The sequence below is a fragment of the Mercenaria mercenaria genome, chromosome 14 (assembly GCF_021730395.1).
Source record: "Mercenaria mercenaria strain notata chromosome 14, MADL_Memer_1, whole genome shotgun sequence".
Taxonomy (NCBI): domain Eukaryota; kingdom Metazoa; phylum Mollusca; class Bivalvia; order Venerida; family Veneridae; genus Mercenaria; species Mercenaria mercenaria.
In genome coordinates, this window is record NC_069374.1 from 30,253,164 (window position 1) to 30,278,130 (window position 24,967).

A 24,967-nucleotide genomic window follows, 5' to 3' on the forward strand; every position below is an offset into this window, starting at 1 on the left:
ATGGTCGAAGGTATTTTTAGGATTTTAGTATTTCTTGAATACAAGGAGTTTTATACACCAGGATATCAAGAATTCCCAGGAAAATCTACCTAGAAATAATTTCTGTATGGGTTGTCTTAACTTTTAGCCTGCTGGCGGCAAGTTATTTTGCCTTTGCAACCAGTGCAGACCAAGATCAACCTGCACGTTCTTGCAGGCTGATCATGGTCTGCCCTGTTTGCTATTCAGTCAGTAAATTTTCAGTGAGCACCCCTTTAAATAATAAGTGATGCTGCCCAAATTGGATGATGGATCAGTCCATTTTAGAAGTTTAGCAGGGTAAAGGTTAATTTATTCAACTCTTTTCAATTAGCAGATCGTAAGGTAGCAGACATGCAAATCATGGAACAACTCGGTAGATAAAGTTAACCTTTACCCAAATGGACTGGTCTATTCAGTTTGGGTAGCACCACTTATAATATGAAGGGGTGTTCACTGAAAATCTACTGACTGAATAGCGAACAGTGCAGACCATGATTAACCTGCACAGACGTACAGGCTCATCTTGGTGTTTGCTAGTCGCAAAGGCAGAATCAATTAACGTCAGCAGGCTAAAGGTTAAAAATGTAAAATGTGGTGAAAAAGAAACTACGATAATTCCATGTGTAATAATGACTGTTTTAATAAGCATTGTTTTACATTTTGCAGACCAGATTATTGCAAAAGATGAGCTGAAACAGAGATGTGATAATGAAAAAGTAAGTATTATTATAATATCAAGTGCAGATAAACTTTTTTCCAAGGTTAAAGTTATTTCCTTTCTTCCAAATTCAATGTATAGATTTTACACGAGTGTGACTTCTGTTTGACATAATAGGATTGTATGCTTTATGGCCATGTCAGCAGGAAAGTATAAATATTGTCAAAGTGGCACAGATATTTATGTTGCTCTAGATGAAGAGGGGGTGTTTTTTATCACATCATATGTATAGCTTTATGAATTGGTTCATGTACTTGCTCAAATTTTCAATGGTAGAGGGAGGTCTATGGTGCCATTCCAGGTATTAGGGCTGTCAGGGACTCTTAGCATGAGTATAAAGGTGCAAGTTGTTCTAATTTTAGCAAGTTTTACATCTCTAAGTTACTTACCCAGATACCTTAGTGCATAGTGAGGAAGCTATCCAGCTGGCTTATGGAAGGTAGGTGGTTCTACCCAGGTGGCTGCCCGTGATAAAATAATGCGAGGAGGGGGGAGGGTGGGCAGGGGCACCTGTGGTCTTTCTCCACCATCAAAACTGGAAAGTCACCATTTGATCTATAATTGTGTCTGTGCGACATAAAACCAAACAAAAAAAACAACAGTTCAGTACGTAGAGCACAAGACTTAATTGTTAGGTCATTTAATAATTCTGCTCTTGGGTTTGGTTTAGGGAATTTTGGGGGGGAGGGAGGGGGGGTGCTAAGCACAGTGTGAGTGTTCTCCATCCATTCTAAAATAATTTTACCTCCACCTCTGAATTTTGTTAGGAAGTTGTAGGGTCTTGGTGATGAAGATGTTACTTTAACATGCTGAACAGGTTTGGTAAACTGACTGCCATTATGTTACTAAAATCCTGTCATGTTTAAAAAAATTAACCCACATGTTGACACTGATATGGTCAGAATAGGTAGACATTAGGACTTGGTGAATGTGGACAGTGATTCTTATCTATATATGCAGCATACATGATACAGATGTAGATAGCTGTTAAGTTTTGTTAAAAATCAATTTGTATTACTTGAAAAATGAAAGCACTTGTAAATTATAAATATTTATAAAAGTTTTATTTGTTTTAGGAACAGATGACAAACAGACTAAACTCACAGCAACAGCAATATAAAATGTTGAAGGTACGTACATGTTCATGTGTTACTTGTATTTCTGACTGTGCAGGTCTCTGCTATCTGTCTCTATTGTTTCTGAATCATGGGTATAGAGAGACTCGGAGATTACGTTTGTGAAGGATGTTCATGATGAAATTTTCATTCGAGAAATTGAAAAAATTGAAGTGACAGGACATAAATGCAACACCGCTGTTATGTAACTTAAATACTGTGGGAAATTGGCCAAAGACCCTGTGTGTCATTGATTCTCGAGTGGGTTATGTTTCACTGTTCAGATTTGGCTGTATATAGTTTACACATGGAACATGATATTTCAGAGTCAGCATGAAGACATGGAGACAGAGTTTGGTCGTTTACAGAATGAGAAGGAAAAAGAGAACGAGGAACACAAGAAACAGGACGAGGAACGTGCAATAGAATATAACCAGTTTAAACAGGAAAAATCCCTCGAAATAGCTAGTCTTAAAGGTAAATAAAACTAGATATTAATCATCCGAATGATGAGTATAACCAGTTGAAACAAGAAATATCTAGAAATAGGGAAAAGGAGAATATCGGGCTGTATGAGTTATATACTGTAGTAAGTGAAATACTGGAAAAGTACATGTAAACAGCTAGTGTTAATGGTGATAAAACTGATTTTGGTAAAGAAATGGATTTTTAGCTCGACTATTCGAAGAATAGTCTAGCTATTCTACTCACCCTGGCGTCGGCGTCGGTGTCGGCGTCGGCGTCACACCTTGGTTAAGTTTTTGCATGCAAGTACATACAGCTATCATTTAAAGGCCTATAGCTTTGAAACTTATTTATTCTTTTTCTAGGTCAATTACCAACCTCACTGGGTCAAGTTCCATAACTCTAACATGTATTTTGAGCAAATTATGCCCCTTTTTGGACTTAGAAAATTCTGGTTAAAGTTTTACATGCAAGTTACTATCTCCAAAACTAATGCAGATATTGAATTGAAACTTCACATGTGTCTTTGGGGTTATAAAACTAGTTGATAGCACCAAGTCCCATAACTCTGACCTTCATTTTGGCCAAATTATGCCCCCTTTTGGACTTAGAAAATTCTGGTTAAAGTTTTGCGTGCAAGTACATACAGCTATTACTAAAAGGCATATAGATTTGAAACTTATTTTTTCTTTTTCTAGATCAATTACCTACCTCACTGGGTCAAGTCCCATAACTCTGACATGTATTTTGGGCAAATTATGCCCCCTTTTGGACTTAGAAATTCTGGTTAAAGTTTTGCGTGCAAGTACATACAGCTATTACTAAAAGGCATATATTTGAAACTTATTTTTTCTTTTTCTAGATCAATTACCTACCTCACTGGGTCAAGTCCCATAACTCTGACATGTATTTTGGGCAAATTATGCCCCCTTTTGGACTTAGAAATTCTGGTTAAAGTTTTGCGTGCAAGTACATACAGCTATTACTAAAAGGCATATATATTTGAAACTTATTTTTTCTTTTTCTAGATCAATTACCTACCTCACTGGGTCAAGTCCCATAACTCTGACATGTATTTTGGGCAAATTATGCCCCCTTTTGGACTTAATCCTGGTTAAAGTTTTACATGCAAGTTACTATCTCCAAAACTAATGCAGATATTGAATTGAAACTTCACATGTGTCTTCGGGGTTATAAAACTAGTTGATAGAATCAAGTCCCATAACTCTGACATGTATTTTGGGCAAATTATGCCCCCTTTTGGACTTAGAAAATTCTGGTTAAAGTTTTGCGTGCAAGTACATACAGCTATTACCAAAAGGCATATAGCTTTGAAACTTATTTATTCTTTTTCTAGGCCAATTACCAAGCTCACTGGGTCAAGTTCCATAACTCTAACTTGTATTTTGAGCAAATTATGCCCCCTTTTGGACTTAGAAAATTCTGGTTAAAGTTTTACATGCAAGTTACTATCTCCAAAACTAATGCAGATTATGGAATTGAAACTTAACATGTTTCTTCGGGGTTATAAAACTAGTTGATAGCATCAAGTCCCATAACTCTGATATGCATTTTGGTCAAATTATGTCCCCTTTCGAACTTAAAACTCTTTTGATATTTAACATTTTGGGTAATAATTTCCTGCTTCTGTGACAATATTTCGAATAGTCGAGCTTGGCTGTCTTACGGACAGCTCTTGTTTAAAAACTCAACTGATCACTTACACTTATTTATGTTCACTGAGTATTAAATACATGTTGGATATTTGCTGGATTGATTTTCCTACCCAGATTTCCCAATCAAGACTTTAGTGTATTAAGGTATAAATTTAATAAACATTATCTCATGTAACTTAGCCTAATGAATGATGCTAATACAAGAATTATTATATTATATTTGTCAGTCAAAGATTTGCATTGACACTTATAATATTTAGCCAAAATTCATTTGAAATGCAAGTTTATAAAATTATTATAACCTCTCTTTGCCTATCTAGGTAGCTTAGAAATATACGCATTCAGCACTTACACACCATTTTAAAACCTGTCTTATGGTTCAGATTTTGAAATATCCCAAAATCTGTCATGTACAGCTGTAAAACTCGAAATTATGTTAAACTAAAAGAAATAGTCCCCTTTATAAATACTTGCATTTGTAAGGCCGGGTTTGGTGGTAATTAAATTTTTTTTAAACAGTAATAAAACATACATTTCTTGTAGTGATCTTACTACATATAATGATTTAATAAGTCTCATATAGAATATACAAAAACTGAAAAAAAATCATAAAAAGTTGCTCAAATTTGATGTACCACACTTAAGGTATGTACAAGGTAAAATAGGGATGTTTCAACAGTACCTTGATCTGCACTAGATTGAAATTAAATTACACATCTCTTAAGATTTTGACTTCTGATTGAAATAGATGGTTGTTGAAAAGTAAAGCTGATTTACATAAATGCATATTGAACACTGCTTACTGATGCACAATTTATGTGGGTGTAGAAGGTTTCTAATTAGCATATTTATCTGCTGCAAATAACATGGTTTCTTTTTCTGGTCCAAGTTTAGCTGGGTGCAAGTTTTACGCACTTACAGTTGAAATTCTGACCTACTTACCTTGATATAGCTGTATCTTGTTCCACTTTTTGTGAAAGCTTTGATTTAGCACTTCTGTCCAGGTAACATTATGGTTTCTGAAGCTGAAGTTCCCTCTTCTGCATCTAAAGATAAGGCTAGATTAGATAAATTATTCAAAGGGTAGTTGTCCAATATGTTGCTTTCTATTGACAAAGGTATTGATTTGGACACTGTTTGCTGTCAAGGGTTAGTGATTTGTCAATGCTCAGTACGCATGCACCCCTGTCTAAAGTATAAAAGTTCTTTAATGAAGTAACATATTTATTTTCAAGTTTATAGCATTTTTATGAAGAACTTAAGATGGGAGTTTGTGCAGATTTATGCAAAAATTAAGATAGGTTTATGCAAAAATTAAGGTGAGTTTATGCAAAAATTAAGGTTAAAATTTAAGATGGGTTTATGCAAAAATTAATGTGAGTTTATGCAAAATTTAAGATGGGTTTATGCAAAAATTGTGATGAGATTTCATTCTCTAAAGCAATCCATAGAAATACATTTTGTTATGAGGGAATTTTTCTAGATACAGATATTAAGGTTTGAGAATTCCCATGTCTAGAGCCCTGGGGGTCGGGGGTGGGGGGGCTGCCAGAAAATTCTGCCACAGTACTAAATATTTTCAGATTGTGCAGTCTACCTTAAATTTCTATTAAGTGGTCTTGAAATCAATAATATACTCTTCATGATGGCCACAGCAAAGCATGAATTTTAACTGTCGCCAATAATCCTCTTGTTTAATGAGTGAGAGATGTGTAGGCAGTAATTATCTGATCACCTATTGACACAGTCGGCAAACAGTTACCTATTGTAGTCGTACTCGGAGGTAAATGTTTACAAATCAAGTGCACACACGATTTTAAACTGATCCAACAGCATTGAAATAGCTGAACCATAGCTTTCAAAACAGTATATGAGCTGCACCATTAGAAAACCAACATAGTGCATTTGCGACCAGCATGGATCCAGACCAGCCTGCGCATCCGTGCAGTCTGGTCAGTATCCATGCTGTTCACTAACGGTTTCTCCTGAAAGCGAACAGCATGAATCCTGACCAGACTGTGCGGATGCACGGGCTGGTCTGGATCCATGCTGGTCGCAAATGCACTATGTTGGTTTTCTCATGGTGTGGCTCATATGCAAAACCAGTCTTAAAATTAAAACAACTTTACCGCCACCTGTCAAAGTGTACTTTTGTTTTCATTCTCATCAATATTTATCAAACACATCGGATCAGTGACAGTTGCTTATGATGCAGTTTGGTGCTTACATCAAGTCTATGCTTTTAAATTTAGATACTTGCACAGAATGCAAAACTCAACTATTAATCAACAAAAATCGGCAAGTTCATATCAGAAACTGTACAGTAGTATAGACAAACATATATTCGGAAAAGTAAATAGGCAGTACACATTATTTACTTGGTTGTAGTCCTTTTATGAATCTTTTCACTAAATAATATTGAGAATGAATATGATTGAAATAAGTAAGGGATTTATAAAGTAAAATGAAAATTGACTGACAGTTTTATTTATGATACTTTCATTTTTCAATAACTTAATGGAGAAGAATTCCCAGTTTAACTAGTTTTATCTTGAAACTCTCATAAAAACTCCAGTAAGAAGAAAATGAGTAATGGTAATTGCTTTATTGTAGAACAAAATCTATAAGAACATAATATTATGTGTATGGCTAAAATTATGAAACCAAACCATAGAATACAAGCACTAAGCAAATATTGTCAAATAAAGCAACATGGTCCGGCAACAATAGACAAAATTTTGGTAGCCCATTGGGTATATCTTAATATATTTCTTGCAAGATTCTATCATATACATGTATATCTTTATATAAGATTAATTTTGTCAGATTCCATCATTCATGGGTGTATCTCAATATAATGCTAAGCCCGCCCGCTTAGCTAAATAAAGGAAGCGCAGATCTATGGATCGCAGGGTCATGAGTTTGATGCCCTGGTGAGACATATGTTCTCCATTACCTTTTGATAAAAGACATAATGTATCTGAAATCATTCGTCCTCCATCTCTGATTTGTGTGTGGAAGTTGGCATTTACTTGTTGAGAACAGGTTTGTACTGGTACAGAATCCAGGAACACTGGTTAGGTTAACTGCCAGCCGTTTCATAACTGAAATACCCAAAACAAGCAATATATTTCTTGCAACTTTCTTTGATACAAGTATATGTCTCTATATATTTATTTTTGGAGTCAATCATACACATTTATAATTATCTTTAATATATATATAATATTTGTCAGATTCCATCATTCATTGGCGTATAACAATATATTGCTTGCAAGATTCTTTGGTACAAGGATATATCTCTATAATATCTTGTCAGATTCAATCATGTACATAAATAACGCTATATATTTATTGTTAGGTTCTGTCATAGATTTATATCTCGATATATCTTTTGTCAGATTCTGTGGCCAATCTGGAGAGAGAGAAAGAACAGTTAACTCAGCAAATGGCAGAGCTCAAGTTACAATTACAAGGCTCTCTGGTAGGTACTGCTCTTGTAGCAAAAGAACCTTAACTCTCACTTCTTCTTGATTTTTTATAGATATGTCTGTGCAGTCAGGTTGTTGCATTTCAAATTTTACACTAGATCTGTTGATTATATACCTGTATGTTTCTCTATGACTGTATGGACATTATGAAAACAAACACCATACATAAAAAAAAATTCAGTTTCGCCACACTTCAGCTTTGTGATTAGCATTTCACACTTACTTGCTAATATTGACATCTTTTGTACATACATAATACATGCTTCTTAGTGTCACAAATATATCATGCCATACTATGTTTATATGGTCATTGATTTGCCATCCATACTGAAAGAAAAAAATGAAAGTAGCAAAGGTAGAGGTTAGAATATGTTAAGTGGCTAATTTTACAACAGTCAGGAAAAAAACCATGAGCTTTTTATGCCCCCGAAGGGAGGCATATAGTTTTTGAACCGTCTGTCTGTCTGTCGGTCTGTCCGCAATTTTTGTGTCCGGTCCATATCTTTGTCATCGATGGATGGATTTCAAATAACTTGGCATGAATGTGTACCACAGTAAGACGACGTGCAGTGCGCAAGACCCAGGTCCGTAGCTCTAAGGTCAAGGTCACACTTAGACGTTAAAGGATATTGCATTGATGGGCGTGTCCGGTCCATATCTTTGTCATCGATGGATGGATTTTCAAACAACTTGGCATGAATGTGTACCACAGTAAGACAACGTGCAGTGCGCAAGACCCAGGTCCGTAGCTCAAAGGTCAAGGTCACACTTAGACGTTAAAGGATAGTGCAGTGATGGGCGTGTCCGGTCCATATCTTTGTCATCGATGGATGGATTTTCAAATAACTTGGCATGAATGTGTACCACAGTAAGACGACGTGCAGTGCGCAAGACCCAGGTCCGTAGCTCAAAGGTCAAGGTCACACTTAGACGTTAAAGAATAGTGCATTGATGGGCGTGTCCGGTCCATATCTTTGTCATCGATGGATGGATTTTCAAATAACTTGGCATGAATGTGTACCACAATAAGACGACCTGTCACACGCAAGACCCAGGTCCGTAGCTCAAAGGTTAAGGTCACACTTAGACGTTAAAGATCATTTTTCGTGATAGTGCATTGATGGGCATGTCCGGTCCATATCTTTGTCATTCATGCATGGATTTTAAAATAACTATGCATGAATGTGTGACACAGTAAGACAATGTGTTGCGCGCAAGACCCAGGTCCGTAGGTCAAAGGTCCTAAACTCTAACATCAGCCATAACTATTCATTCAAAGTGCCATCGGGGGCATGTGTCATCCTACGGAGACAGCTCTTGTTTTAGTGTCCAAAAATTGGAACATGGTAAAATATTGACAAATACATACCACAAACATTATTATGTGAAATGTACAAGATTTTGAGATGATACAGCTTGGTTAAGCAATGTATAGGTATATAATAAATTGAACGTTAGATACTGTGAAATCATTTAATTTCGTGGGCATAAAATTTCGTGGTCTTGGTCTAAACAGCAATTTCGTGGGGATATAAATTAGTGGATTTCAACTTTTGAACATGAAATGAATGGGAAATTTACTTGTTCGTTGGGGTTAATTTTTGTGGATTGACTCAACCGCGAAATCCACGAAAATTAGTCCCCCAAGAATATTAATGATTTCACAGTAAGTTGGGTGTTATATGGGGATATATCATTTCTTGTTGCTTGTATAAGGTAGTGGACATAAAAAATGTCCTTAATTCCATTCGGTTACATATTCTCTGTATGCCAGTGTAGTCATGTGGGCATTCCTTGGTTGGTACAGAAAGCTGTGTGCTGCGTTAATGATCATCTAGGAATGCTGTGATAGCATACGAGAATACGTAATTGCACGTGATAGCATACGATAATACGTAATTGCACGTGATAGCATACGAGAATACGTAATTGCACTGAAGTAGCATACCAGAATACACAGAAAAAGGATTCCAGAATAAGTAATAACATGAAAATAGCATTTGAGAATATGTAATCAAACAGAAGTAGCATAAAGAATACGTAATAGCATGACAATAGCAATAGCATATAAGAATATGTAATAACGTGACAATAGCAATAGCATACAAGAATACATAATAGCGTGACAATAGCAATAGCATACAATAATATGTAATAGCGTGACAATAGCAATAGCATACAAGAATACGTAATAGCGTGACAATAGCAATAGCATACAAGAATATGTAATAGCGTGACAATAGCAATAGCATACAAGAATACGTAATAGCGAACATTTCTAGAGAGCCTGTTAGATTTTACTGGAAAAACAGAGATGCAGTTATCGAGCTTTTTGTTTATTTAAAAAAATGATTGATAATCATTTCGTTTTAAGACTGTGGTTCCTTACCAACAATACAGAATGGAAATGCCACGCTCGATGACTCAGACTCAACAGTAGGATCAACTGCAAGTATCCGCTGCGATTCTGGATATGAGGCTGACAAACCGTCTATTACTTGCAAACCAAGTGGAATATGGCAGTCTGCAAAATGCAAAATAAGAGGTTTGAGTAAATATTTAAATTGCAATATGTAATGGAAATTACTGTAAAAATTCAGTAGGGAGCAGGATTGGAAACTTCAGGCATTGGACCAATCTGACTTGGTCTTCTAAACGAAGATGTGAGGATGACCCATTCACATTGATCTTTCTGTACATTTGGATTTCCGATATAGCTATTTTATTTTGCAAATCTATTTTTATTTCCTATTTGTCTTATCATAATCTTGATCTATCAGTGTGGTTTATAAGCTGCAATAATGTATATCTATTAAATGGCGTCTTGGTCTCTAGTCAAAACTATTTGCTCGAGGATCGAAGACCTGTTTCGTAGCAAAGCCTATGGACCGACGATTTATGTAGCTTAAAGGAGTCATGCGATATCAACTATAAACATATTGAAAAACTATCATCCATTCCTCCAATGTACTTTTTTCAAACGTTAGTAACAGGGACATATAAATAAATAATAATGTCAACATTCCGTAACAAGACTGTGTTTTCCTACCAACAATTCATAATTGAAATGCTATTTTCGATGATCTTTCATACACTTTTAGATTGAAGAAGAATAAACCTTTATCAACCGATGAAAATTATAATTTACCGGAAAAGTAGACATACCTTTATCGGAAATATGGACAAGCCAATATAATTTACACAGTATCTTTATGTACTGAAATAAAATTAATGATAATAATTTCGTTTTAAGACTGTGGTTCCTTACCAACAGTCACGCTCGAGGACTCTGACTCTACAGTAGGATCAACTGCAATTCTGGATATGAGGCTAATAAACCGTTTATTACTTGCAAGCCAAATGGAATTTGGCAGTCTGCAAAATGCAAAATAAGAGGTTATAGCACATAATTGATCTGCGTATAGCAAGATTTATTAGGGATTCCCGCTGTCCGTAGGTTCAACTGAGACAGTAAGCTGCGTAGTAGTACATGTTTGAAGTAAAGACTGTAGTTGGTAAGATGTGTTAGATTTAGGGGATACCAATATATATAATCTTAGTTACATTATTCATCTATCAGGGATGAATCTTCCAAATATAAATCAGAGATATAAAATGCATGATATTTTTTATAGACAATGTCTTCTCTCAAATAAATTCATAGAAGCTCGTCTCCTGGTTCTACCTACATATTTATCTCTTAATTTATAGGTTCATTTTATAGGGACCACAGTAATGAGTGAGTGAGTTGGGTTGTACGGCGAATCGGCACAAAATGTTTATATATTGCCGAGAAGAAGTCATATTGCAAACGCCAGCTGTAAAGCATAAACATTGATCTAAAAATGTAAAGCAGCATAACTAAAAACATCCATGTAAAAATGTAAAGAACACTATGAATAAAGTAAAACATATCTAAAACATCCATTTAAAAATGTAAAGCATATCTAAAATCAGTTATGTAAAGATGTATATACGTGTGTGTTAAAATATCAGCTGCAAACATACCACAGTAATGATATAATATTCCAACGTGAAAGTATGTATTTGATTTCGACAAAATTAATTTCGATTATGACACTGAAAGTTTTTTAGGAAAATGACATAAGAAACATGATATTGAAATACAAGTGGCATTAGCATTTCTGTTCAGTTGTGATATATTTTCAGTATTGGAAAAATAATGCAATCATATTCATGATAATGATTTTTTTTTTGAAAAGACTGTGGCCCAGCACCATCTATATCTGACGGCAGTGTGAGCCCATCTACAACCACTTATGGATCAACTGCAGTTGTCAACTGTAACCCTGGATATGATTCAAACCAATCCTCAATAACATGTCAGGCAAATGGAAGTTGGGAAACACCAGCATGTATTATTAAAGGTATATATATATGTCATTCCTTCGTAAAAAATAAATTTTCCAAATATAAAACGCAACTTGGACTGTTCGATGAGCTGCGTCCGTCACATGTTGCCTGACTTGATTCAAACCGATACTCGGTAGATTACCAGACCACTAGGAGTTTTGAAATATTATTAAATAGTTATCAAATGATTTTTTAAATTACAATCTTTGTTGTCAAGTAAATAATAAGTATTTTTAAGTTAAAGATTTAAAGACTAAATTGACATTGTCTTCTATAAGATCGCAACAAGGAGCATTTGTCTTTTGTTCATAACCGATACTATTTACATTGTGGACTTGTGTAATCAGATGGGTAACTATATGAGAGCAACAATTATCACAAATGTTTAGTATTCACAAACATAAGATAAACACTAAATGTCCGGATAGTAACATTCATCAACAGTTTTTTTTTCTGAGGGTACATTGATGTACAAACTTAAGTGGAAGTAAATGCACTCATAATGTATAGGAAAGGCAACAATTCATCATATGTTTTATTAATAATTAAATGAAAACAGCGATGATCAGAATAATGTTTTAAAAATGGATATAATGCAAAAATATTTTAAACAATGTGTTATAAGAATTATTATAGCAGCATTTACAACAGAAGTATAAGTTATAACAAAAGTCTAGAAAGATTACAAACATTAAGCTAAATACGTTTATCTAAACTTCAACAATTGCCACATTCATTTCCCTTGAGTACCTAATTGTTTCGACTTTGAAGAAATATAAAATGATTTACGAGGAGTTAATTGAGATGTTCGGAGAATAGAGTTGACGGTTTATCATGTAATGAAGCGCAGTTTATCTGAAACGTTAAAAATATCAATGGTTACTTTTTAATTCTAATGAAATATACCTTTAAAAAGACTGTAGCTCTACACCAGCTGTATCTAATGGTACTGTAAGCCTAACCTCTACAACTACTACTTATGGATCAACTGCAACGGTCGCATGTGAACCTGGATATGATTCAAATGGAGCGACAATAACATGCCAGGCAAATGGGAGCTGGGAGACACCAATATGTACCATTAAAGGTAATACTAGATCACTTTGTACAATAGATGAATCAACCGAAAAGTGGACTGTTGTTTTCGCCTTTCACTCAGTCCTATTAAAAAATACATGTTCGGAGAATAGAGTTGACGGTTTATCATGTAATGAAGCGCAGTTTATCTGAAACGTTAAAAATATCAATGGTTACTTTTTAATTCTAATGAAATATACCTTTAAAAAGACTGTAGCTCTACACCAGCTGTATCTAATGGTACTGTAAGCCTAACCTCTACAACTACTACTTATGGATCAACTGCAACGGTCGCATGTGACCCTGGATATGATTCAAATGGAGCGACAATAACATGCCAGGCAAATGGGAGCTGGGAGACACCAATATGTACCATTAAAGGTAATAATAGATCACTTTGTACAATAGATGAATCAACCGAAAAGTGGACTGTTGTTTTCGCCTTTCACTCAGTCCTATTAAAAAATACATTTCTGCCACAGAAAACTATGTTGCTTTATGCATATCTAAGTTTCACCGGAACAAGCTCTAAAATTCATTTTTTACCAATCGTGTGATCTGTACCTTAGATGTAAGTGTAGGACATTTGCGCATTTTACCACGTATGAGTTTAACATTTGTGTCAAACGGAAGACTGACTGATCCATGCATGTTAAGGTGTGGCCCGAAATAACCCTTAAATGAGCTTTCAGCCAAATTTTACTGTTGCCGTTCCAGATAAGAGCAACACGGAGTCTTATCAATGCAAACATTTCTTTCTAATATACAATAATTAATCCTTGCATATCAATTGATGCAGTCAAGATTAGACATGACCTTTGAAGCCCAAACGCTGCATTTACCTTAAACATAAAAACCTGGTATTTGCGCAGGACACTCAAACTGAGTTAAACATTTATGCCGAATATATAATTATATAAAAAAAGATTGATGTAAAACACATACACCAGGCAGCTCTTTTACGACAATGTTTAGCTCACCGCAAGTGGATCCGACTTAAACGGAATTTCTTTAATAGAAATATAGTTTAGGACTAAGGTTAGTGGCAAGAATCTATGTGCTCAAAACACTTAAGCGAAATAATAGTTCCTTGTTATAATATTTAGCAAAAATTATACCCAGTACGGTACATGAATAATGTTTCAAACTTCTTAGTATTAGTCTTAGAGAGAGAAAAGATTTAAATGTTCATTACACATTCATACTACAGATATAAGAATATATATCAAGTTGTGATAAAAAGTACACAGCCTTAATTGTTATTATAATTAGATTTATCTTATCAAAACTTATTTTCAACTAGACTGCGGCTCGGTTCCAAATATCACTGACGGGACTGTGAGCTTAACCTCTACAACTACTACTTATGGATCAACAGCAAGTGTCGCCTGTGACCCGGGATATGATTCAAATGGAGCAACAATTACATGCACGGCAAGTGGGAGTTGGGACATACCAACATGTACCATCAAAGGTATTTTATATGTTGGTGTTTGTCATAGATGAAGCTACAATATTAATCATAGCTGAAGGATAAACGACTTAATAGATTTCCCCTAACATTAGGTTGCTAAAGGGAATCTCATCATCTAGCTCTTTATGGAGACTGTAAAATAGGTAGGTTTGATGTAACACATGGAAAATAAAAACATTTTGATGTAACATATGTAAAATAAAAACATTTATTAACGATAGGTCTAAGAAATAATTTCAGTGTACCTGCTAAGCTCCAATATGTTTCAATGTACCATCGTCTTAAAATGAATATTTTTATTAGTTTAAAATTATTCTTAAAAAGACTGTGGCTCTGTGCCATCTGTATCTGACGGGATAGTAAGACCAACAGCTAATACTACTACTTATGGATCTACTGCATCTGTCACCTGTGACCCAGGATATGATTCAAACGGAGCTGCAATAACATGCCAGGCAAGTGGAACTTGGGAAACGCCAACATGTACCATCAAAGGTACATAAACTTTTCAATATCTCTCACACCCGGTTAATCAAACGTGCAGAACAGACTAAAGTGAATATTAAGTATATAAGACTGAAGATATAATGCATTCCATCAGATCGGATTGAAGAGACCTCCTCATCTGGTTCTACCAAGAGACTATTAAATCTTACAGGTTTTGTATCAGGTAGCCGAAAAAGTAACGTAAACTTTAGGGTAACAGGAGTTACAACATAAGCCAAAAGTGTACTTTTACATAAGCCGCAGTATTTATAGCAAGTAATATTTGTCATCTATTTCTTTCCATAGAACATATTTGTTTAGAACTTGAAAGAAGATAATAACCTTCTGAGAAAAAAATATTTAAATTTATATTTGGAGGAGAAAGTTTACTGCTTATTAAATTATTTTGCTTCATAAGCATGCGTTCTGCGTATCTGAAAAGATGTAGTACGTTTTCAAACTATCAACGTATTCAAGCTGATAATGATAAAATGTATTTTTAAAAGACTGTGGCTCTGCACCATCTGTATCTAACGGGACTGTGAGCCTAACCGCTACAACTACTACTTATGGATCTACTGCATCTCTAACTTGTGACACTGGATATGATTCAAATGTAGCTACAATAACATGTCAGGACAATGGAGTTTGGCAGACACCAACATGCACCATTAAAGGTAATTTCTACATTTATATTACTCTAGTCACACATAGGTATCTCCCAATATTAATCAGTGATGAATTTTGTAAAATTTGATACGCTTTGCCTTCACTCTATTAGTTGTAAATAGCCTTACTATGTGTTTCAACCTGAAGATGATTGAATTGTATGTTTGCCATAACAAGCTGATGATAAAAAACTTGGTAAATGACTTTTATCATAAAAACGATGTCAGTTCATCTGACTAATTGTGACTTGTAATCAGTGTTGGTAAAATATCTTAGCCTGCATTTTAATTACAATGAATATCAATTAAAAAGACTGTGGCTTGACACCATCTGTATCTAACGGGACTGTGAGCCTTACCGCTACAACTACTACTTATGGATCTACTGCATCTCTAACTTGTGACACTGGATATGATTCAAATGTAGCTACAATAACATGTCAGGACAACGGAGCTTGGCAGACACCAACATGCACCATTAAAGGTAATTTCTATATCACTCTAGTCACACATAGGCATCTCCCAATATCAATCAGTGATGAATTTTGTAACACTTGATAGGTTTTGCCTTTACTCAAATAGCCTCATTATGTGTTTCTACCTGAAGATCATTGAATAAGTTTGTCATAACAAGCTGATAAAAAAACTTGGTAAATGACTTTTATCATAAAAACGATGTCAGTTCATCTGATTAATTGTAGCATATAATTAGTGTTGGTAAAATATCTTAGCCTGCATTTTAATTATAATGAATATCATTTTAAAAGACTGTGGCTTTACACCATCTGTATCTAACGGGACTGTGAGCCTTACCGCTACAACTACTACTTATGGATCAACTGCAAGTGTAAATTGTGATGATGGGCATGATTCAAATGCAGCTATCATTACATGCCAGGCAAGTGGAATGTGGGAGACACCAACATGTACTATCAAAGGTGATTTATATATCATCCTAGTAAGAATATTTTCAGTGCGGTGTTTATTATAGTTAATAATTACTGCATTTATTCAACTCATTCAAAGAGCCTCGACCTCTCGTTCTATCTGATTACTGTTAAATTGGCTGGTCTGTAGTAACAGGCGGACAGCAAAAGTTATGTAAATAATAGTTTCATTAATGGTTTCAGGGTATTTGCACAAAGTTGCTACATAATTTCTACTAGAAACAATATCATTGACTGTATTTTAATTGTTATTATGATTTTATTATTATTTTTAAAGACTGTGGCTCGACACCTTTTGTATCTGACGGGACAGTAAGCCTAACCGCTAATACTACTACTTATGGATCGACTGCATCTGTCACCTGTGACCCTGGATACGATTCAAATGGAGCTACAATAACATGCCAGGCAAGTGGAAGTTGGGAAACGCCAACATGTACCATCAAAGGTATCTAATATATTACTTTTTCCATATATAAATCTCTCAATATAAAGATAGCTCTGCACGTTTGAAAGCATTATTTTCTACTATGTAGAATTTTACTAAAAAGGAAAAGTGAAAACTACACAAGTCGCCCAACACGACACAAACGAAACTGTTATAGGCTCGGTTTGATCGAGCCTCTTTTTGGGCGTTAGTCGAAATGTTTGCTACCGTCTTGGACAGAACTAAACATTTGCACATGCTACAAATGACAAAACATAATTTGGAGACATCAGCAGATGTTTGCATACGACAGTGCACACCGAACCTTAAAAAAATGATCAGAGTTCAACTACTAGAAGAAAAGGAATAAAGTCATCAGATACAATAATGGGCTATCTCTTTAACGAGAAAGTAATAGACAAAATAAGATATACTGGAATCTATAGAGAGGATCCAAGGTTATGCCGCCTACATTTCACAAAAAACTGCTAAAAGGAAAAAAAAGCAGGAACTATATCCAAGAGGTGATAATAAACAATGCCCAAAGCTATGAAAGCGGGACTATTGAAACCAACCAAGCCGGAATGTACAAACTGAAAAGCTTTACAGTAAAACTTAAGCTACAGTCACATATACGGATAAGTCCGTGCGTTGAGGTATGGGTCGGATAGGATTGGTCTGTGGTGGAAGGCGGGGGCGGACACGGATAAATACGGAGCAGTACGTCTTAGTACGGGAAAAATGGTGAGAAACGGGGAACAAAAAATACAGGACACGAATAAGTACTACGTTGAACTACGTTTTACTGCGCCTGGCAACTTGCCCACCTCTTGGACGGGTCTGCGGTGAACTACGTTGATCTACGCTTAAGTACGGGCAGCCTCGGATAACTACGTTCAGCTAAGGATCAATACTCAATTACTCAATACGACTGTCGTGCTAATACCCCAGTCACACATACGGCACGGACAGCTACGTCTAGCCACGGATAGAAACGTAGTAATCCATATCGATCCGTACCTAAGCCGTACCTCAAAGAAGTAATCCGTACTTGGTCAAAACGCATTCAAGACTTATCTCAAACTTGCAAGTTTCTCAAACTTTTGAGTATGCACAAACGTTTGGGTGATCGTAGCCACTTGAGCGTTACTTTAGCACAACTTGGTTGAAATTTATTCATCCGTAGTTAAAAGTACTAAAACGTAGTTATCCGTACTGAAACGTACCTTTATGGCAAGCCAATTGTCAAATAATTACGTGAACCCTAGTTCACGGTCGAAAAACTAGGATTAACGATCGATAAACTAGGTTTTTCGAACGTAAAACTAGGTTTTTCGAATACTAACTAATATTTTCGAGCGAAAACATAGGATAACGCCGTGAACCATAGTTCACGCTCGTTAATGTAGGTTCACGATTGTAAACACCAGTCCACGGTCGTAAACATAGGTTCACGTTCGTAAACTATGGTTTACGAGCGTGAACCGGGGTTTACGAGCGTAAACATAGGATAACGATCGTAAACATAGGATAACGACCGAAACTCATAGTTCAATCGAGAAACCTAGTTTATCAAACGTAAACCATGGTTTACGGTCGATATATTAGGATTATAGAATCAACAATGAATTTTGGGCATGAACATGGGTTTACAGCCATGAACCTATGTTTACGGACGTGAACCTATGTTTACGACCGTGAACCATAGTTTACGGACCTGAACCTATATTTTCGTGCGTGAACCTATGTTTACGAACGTGAACTTGGGTTTACGAGCGTGAACTTAGGTTTACGTTCGATAAACCAGGTTTTTCAAACGTGAAACCAGGTTTTTCAAATATTAACCTATTTTTTCGAGCGAAAACGTAGGATAACGTCGTAAACCATAGTTCACGCTCGTAAACGTAGGTTCACGTTCGTAAACCCAAGTTTACGGTCGTAAACATAGGATAACGACAGAAATTCATAGTTCAATGGAGAAACTTAGTTTATCGAACGTAAACCTGGGTTCACGAGCGTAAACTATGGTTTACGCCCGGTATCTGATGTTTTCACTCGAAAATACAGGTTAGTATTTGAAAAACCTAGTTTATCGATCGTTAATCCTAGTTTTTCGACCGTGAACCGGGGTTCACGTAATTATTGGACAATTGGCTTGCCATATACCTTGCCGTAAAGCGAATTGATCCGTAGCTGAACGTAGTTATCAGAGACTGACCGTACTTAAGCGTAGTTCAACGTAGTTCACCGCAGACCCGTCCACGCGCTGATCAAGTTGCCAGGCGGAGTAAAACGCAGTTCAACGAAGTACGCCGTACCTTTCCGTACTTATTCGCGTCCTGTTTTATTTTTTGTTCCCCGTCTCTCACCATTTTCCCTGTACTAAGACGTACTGCTCCGTACTTATCCGTGTCCGCCCCCAACAGACCAATCTCATCCGCACCGTACCTCAACGCACGGACATATCCGTATATCTGACTGTAGCTTAAACGACTTTGGATATCGAAATGTAACAGCTCTGATTGAATTTACCGAGGAGGGTGCGTGATGTGATTGGCGGCATGTTTGTTTCCAATATGTCTATTTCAAACTAAACAAAGACTGACTTTTCATCATATAGTACATACGGTATAAAAGATTCCCGGCAGTATATCTATAAAAATTCTACCAGGCATTTTTCTAAGTTTCCGGATACTGACTTTACGCCTTCACGTCCGGTTAATCAAACGTGCAGAATGAACTCAGTCGAATATTAGGTAAATAAGAGTGAAGATATATTGACTTTATCAGATCATTGAAGAGAATCTCCTCATTAGATGCTATCGAGAGACTAGTAAATCCTAAAGGTTTTGTATCAGTAGTCAATAAAAGTAATGTACATTTAAGGTAGCAGAAGTTACAACTTAGGTCAAAAGTGGTCTTATACATAAGACGAAATCAGTGTTTATAAACAGTAATACTATCCAGAGTACATGAATGTTTAGAACTTAAGAAAATAATAAATTTCTGACAGAAAACTGTTTAAATTTACATTAGAAGGAGAATGTTTAATGTTTATGAAATAATAATGCTTCATAAGCATGCGTTCTGCGTATCTGAACGAAAAAAGTAATATGTTTTCAAACTATCAACGTATTTAATCTGATAATATTAAATTTATTTTTTTAAAAGACTGTGGCTCTGCACCATTTGTATCTAACGGGACTGTGAGCCTAACCGCTACAACTACTACTTATGGATCTACTGCATCTCTAACTTGTGACACTGGATATGATTCAAATGTAGCTACAATAACATGTCAGGACAATGGAGTTTGGCAGACACCAACATGCACCATTAAAGGTAATTTCTATATTTATATTACTCTAGTCACACATAGGTATCTCCCAATATTAATCAGTGATGAATTGTGTAAAACTTGATACTCTTTGCCTTCACTCTAATAGTTGTAAATAGCCTTACTATGTGTTTCAACCTGAAGATGATTGAATTGTATGTTTGTCACAACAAGCTGATGATAAAAAACTTGGTAAATGACTTTTATCATAAAAACGATGTCAGTTCATCTGATTAATTGTGACTTGTAATCAGTGTTGGTAAAATATCTTAGCCTGCATTTTAATTACAATGAATATCAATTAAAAAGACTGTGGCTTGACACCATCTGTATCTAACGGGACTGTGAGCCTTACCGCTACAACTACTACTTATGGATCAACTGCAAGTGTAAACTGTGATGTAGGATATGATTCCAATGTAGCTACCATTACATGCCAGGCAAGTGGAAGTTGGGAGACACCAACATGTACTATCAAAGGTAATTGATATATTACTCTATTCACAATTATTTTCAGTGCTGGCGTTTATTCTAGCTAATTATTACTGCATTTATTCAAATCGTTCAATGAGCCTCGTCCTCTCGTTTTATCTTATAACTGTTAAATTGGCAGATTTGTCGTAGCAGGCTGACAGCAAAAGGTATGTAAATAATAGTTTTAATAATGGCTTCAGGGTATTTGCAAAGTTGCTACATGATTTCTACTGGAAACTATATCAATGACTGTATTTCAATTATTATTATTTTTCTATTATGATTTCAAAAGACTGTGGCTCTACACCATCTGTATCTAACGGAACAGTAAGCCTAACCGCTAATACTACTACTTATGGATCAACTGCAACTGTCGCATGTGATCTTGGATATGATTCTATATTCGATGATTTTTCATACACTTAGATCGAATAAGAATAAAGCTTTATCAACAGATGAAATATAGACATAATATTATAATTTACCGAAAAGTAGACATACCTTGTACTCTGTCGGAAATATAGACAAGCCAATGAAATTAACACAGTATCTTTATGTACTGAAATAAAATGAATGATAATCATTTCGTTTCAAGACTGTGGTTCCTTACCAACAATACAAAATGGAAATGTCACGCTCGATGACTCTGACTCTACAGTAGGATCAACTGCAAGTATCAGCTGCGATTCTGGATATGAGGCTAACAAACCGTTAATTACTTGCAAGCCAAATGGAATTTGGCAGTCTGCAAAATGCAAAATAAGAGGTTATAGCATATAATTAATCTGCCGTATAGCAAGATTTATTAGGGATTCCCTCTCTCCGTAGGTTCAACTGAGACAGTAAGCTGCGTAGTAGTACATGTTTGAAGTAAAGACTGTAGTTTGAAAGATGTGTTAGATTTAGGTAAAACCAATATATATAATATTACTTACATTATACATCTATCAGGGATGAATCTTCCAAATATAAATCAGAGATAGAAAATGCATGATATTTTTTTTATAGACAATGTCTTCTCTCAAATCCATTCATAGGAGCTCGTCTCCTAGTTCTACCTACATATTTATCTCTTAATTTATAGGTTCATTTTCTAGGGACCACAGTAATGATATAATATTCCAACGTGAAAGTATGTATTTGATTTCGACAAAATTAATGTCGATTATGACACTGAAATTTTTTTAAGAAAAAGAAATAAGAAACATAATATAGAAATAAGTGGCATTAGCATTTCTGTTAAGTTATGAAATATTTTCAGTATTGGAAAAATAATGCAACCATATTCATTATAATGATTTTTTTTTAAAGACTGTGGCCCAGCACCATCTATATCTGACGGCAGTGTGAGCCCATCTACAACCACTTATGGATCAACTGCAGCTGTCAACTGTAACCCTGGATATGATTCAAACCAACCCTCAATAAAATGTCAGGCAAATGGAAGTTGGGAAACACCAGCATGTATTATTAAAGGTATATATATATATATGTCATTCCTTCGTACAAAATAAATTTTCCAAATATAAAACGCAACTTGGACTGGTAGATGAGCTGCGTCCGTCACATGTTGCCTGACTTGATTCAAACCGATACTCGGTAGATTACCGGACCACTAGGATTTTTGAAATATCATTAAATAGTTATCAAATGATTTTTCGGCGTTAGCTGAATAACATGGGTTTTGACCTAGATTCTGTAGTAATCGGGACACGGAACAGGCGCGCGCTGAGAAGATAAACCAATTATTAAGTCTCAAATGACATTGATTATCAGAAGGCACATATTAAATGGAACGTATTTAGTAGATTTGTTACCCTAAGCTAAAATGATATATTCTAATTTAAAATTTTAAACCGCTAGAGAAATCGAAAGTAAATTTCTTCCCCCGTCGCGTACCTCGCTTATGGATGAATGAGTTGTGGCTGGTTGTAACTGTAGAGTCAGTGTACCCGGTGTCGGACTGTACTTGGTTTCTCACTCACGGCAAATTCATGTTCTTTGTGGAAATAAAGCAGACAATTTAACAATTCTTTGTTATTATTTCACGAAACTGAGTTATTCCCTACATAATTTGACACCAGGGGTATTTCCCCACGTGAACCTTGCTCTGGCAAGTGCAGACAAAAACAATAACAACACCAATGGAGGCCGAGGTCTCCGCGCAGTCTGGTCAGGATCCATGCTGTTCGCTAACGGTTTCTCTAATTGCAGTAGGTTTTGAAAGCGAACAACATGGGCCCTGACCAGACTGCGCGGATGCGCAGGCTGGTCTTGATCCATTGCTGGTTGCTGAGCCACTTTGCTGGTTTTCTCATGGCGCGGCTCATATGTTTTATTGATAATTAGATGAAAACAGCGATAATCAGAATATTTTTTTAAAATGGATATAATGCAAAAATATTTTAATGAATGTGTTATAAGAGTTATTATAGCAGCATTTACAACAAAAGTATAAGTTATAACAAAAATCTAGAAAGATTACAAACATTAAGCTAAATAGGTTTATCTAAACTTTAACAATTGCCACATTCATTTCTCTTGGGTACTTAATATTTTCGACTTTGAAGAAAGATAAAATTATTTGCGAAGAGTTGATTCTGATGTTCAGAGAATAGTTGACAGTTTATCATGTAATGAAGCGCAGTTTATCTAAAACGTTAAAAATATCAATGGTTGCATTTTAATTCTAATGAAATATACCTTTAAAAAGACCGTGGCTCTGCACCAGCTGTATCTAATGGTACTATAATTCTAACCTCTTCAACTTCTACTTATGGATCAACTGCAACTGTCGCATGTGACCCTGGATATGATTCAAATGGAGCGACAATAACATGCCAGGCAAGTGGGTGTTGGGAGACACCAATATTTACCATTAAAAGTAATAATAGATCACTTTGTACAATAGATGAATCAATTGATTTAAGTCTTAGAAGGTGTACGACTGAAGAAATATTGTCTTTTTTTCAGATATCGTCCCGTTTTTCTACCGGGAAAATCAGGAATTTGATGGGTTAACTAATCATCATGTTACATGTTAACAAGATCAATCCAAAACTTTTAAAAATGTTAATGTCCAAACGGAAACACTCAAGTTCATTATTTGTTGACACATTGACTCAATGACTGAAATATTTCAGCAAATGAAAACGAAAGTCAATAAAAGGAAATGCTACAACAAGATCCGGCATGTCTTATGAGTAAGAGATAAGGGATATGTGGCATAACTTTGTTTCAACGAGTAACCCATTTCTGCCGTATAAATAGGCTGCTGAATGCATGTCAAAGTTATCCTTAAATGACATTTGATTGCCCCAACCCCTAGTTTAAAATTGAAATTTCAGATGGGATTTACACTTGATATGTCGCAATAAAAAGTCATGTATGCCAAATAAAAATGCGCCATGCATGTAAAATGAATGTTGAAGTTACATTTCGGACAAGAAAGATTCTGACCCCTATGTATGACACGGACCTTTAAAAAGTGGACTTGTTTTTGCCTTTCACTTTTTGTCTTATTAAGAAATACATTTCTGCACAGAAAATTATGTTGCTTTATGCATATCTACGTTTCACCGGGACAAGCTCTAACATTCATTTTTTACCAATCGTGTGATCTGTACCTTAGATGTAAGTGTAGGACATTTGCGCATTTTACTACGTATGAGTTTTACATTTATGTCAAACGGAAGACTGATTTATCCATGCATGTTAAAGTGTGGCCCGAAAAAACCCTTAAATAACCTTTCAGCCAAAATTTTACTTTTGCTCTTCCAGATAAGAGCAACATGGAGTCTTATCAATGCAAAAAATACTTTCTAATATACAGTAATTAATTCATGCACATCAATTGATGCAGTAAATTTTAGACATGACCTTTGAAGCCCAAAAGCGGCATTTACCTTAAACATAAAAACCTGGCATTTGCGCAGGACACTCAAACTGGGTTAAACATTTATGCCAAATATATGATTATATAAAAATGATTGCTGTAAAGCACATACATCAGGCAGCTCTTTTACGGCAATGTTTAGCTCCACGCAAGTGGATCCGACTTAAACGGAATTTCTTTAATAGAAATGTAGTTTAGGACTAGGGATATTGGCAAGAATCTATGTGCTCAAAACACTTAAGCGAAATAATAGTTCCTTGATATAATATTTAGCAAAAGTTATACTCAGTATGGTACATAATTAATGTTTCGAACTTTCATA

General features: G+C 35.5%; 2 protein-coding genes across 2 annotated transcripts in view; both read left to right on the forward strand.

Annotated features, from left to right (window-relative positions):
- On the forward strand, window positions 1–7,881 carry LOC128548144 (rho GTPase-activating protein gacV-like). The gene is made up of 5 exons (XM_053522559.1): window positions 1–10; window positions 688–737; window positions 1,816–1,869; window positions 2,181–2,331; window positions 7,397–7,881. Exons 1-5 carry the CDS (start codon window positions 1–3, stop codon window positions 7,510–7,512), a joined length of 381 nt encoding a protein of 126 aa, XP_053378534.1. The 3' UTR covers window positions 7,513–7,881.
- Window positions 7,542–24,967, forward strand: part of LOC123526736 (sushi, von Willebrand factor type A, EGF and pentraxin domain-containing protein 1-like) — a 23,115-nt gene continuing 5,689 nt past the window's right edge. The window contains exons 1-10 of the mRNA XM_053522560.1: window positions 7,542–7,557; window positions 9,861–10,031; window positions 11,710–11,874; window positions 14,736–14,906; window positions 15,404–15,574; window positions 15,879–16,049; window positions 16,790–16,960; window positions 20,111–20,281; window positions 20,586–20,756; window positions 22,062–22,226. Of these exons, the coding sequence (XP_053378535.1) occupies window positions 7,542–7,557; window positions 9,861–10,031; window positions 11,710–11,874; window positions 14,736–14,906; window positions 15,404–15,574; window positions 15,879–16,049; window positions 16,790–16,960; window positions 20,111–20,281; window positions 20,586–20,756; window positions 22,062–22,226 (1,543 nt within the window). The remainder of the gene's footprint in view (window positions 7,558–9,860; window positions 10,032–11,709; window positions 11,875–14,735; window positions 14,907–15,403; window positions 15,575–15,878; window positions 16,050–16,789; window positions 16,961–20,110; window positions 20,282–20,585; window positions 20,757–22,061; window positions 22,227–24,967) is intronic.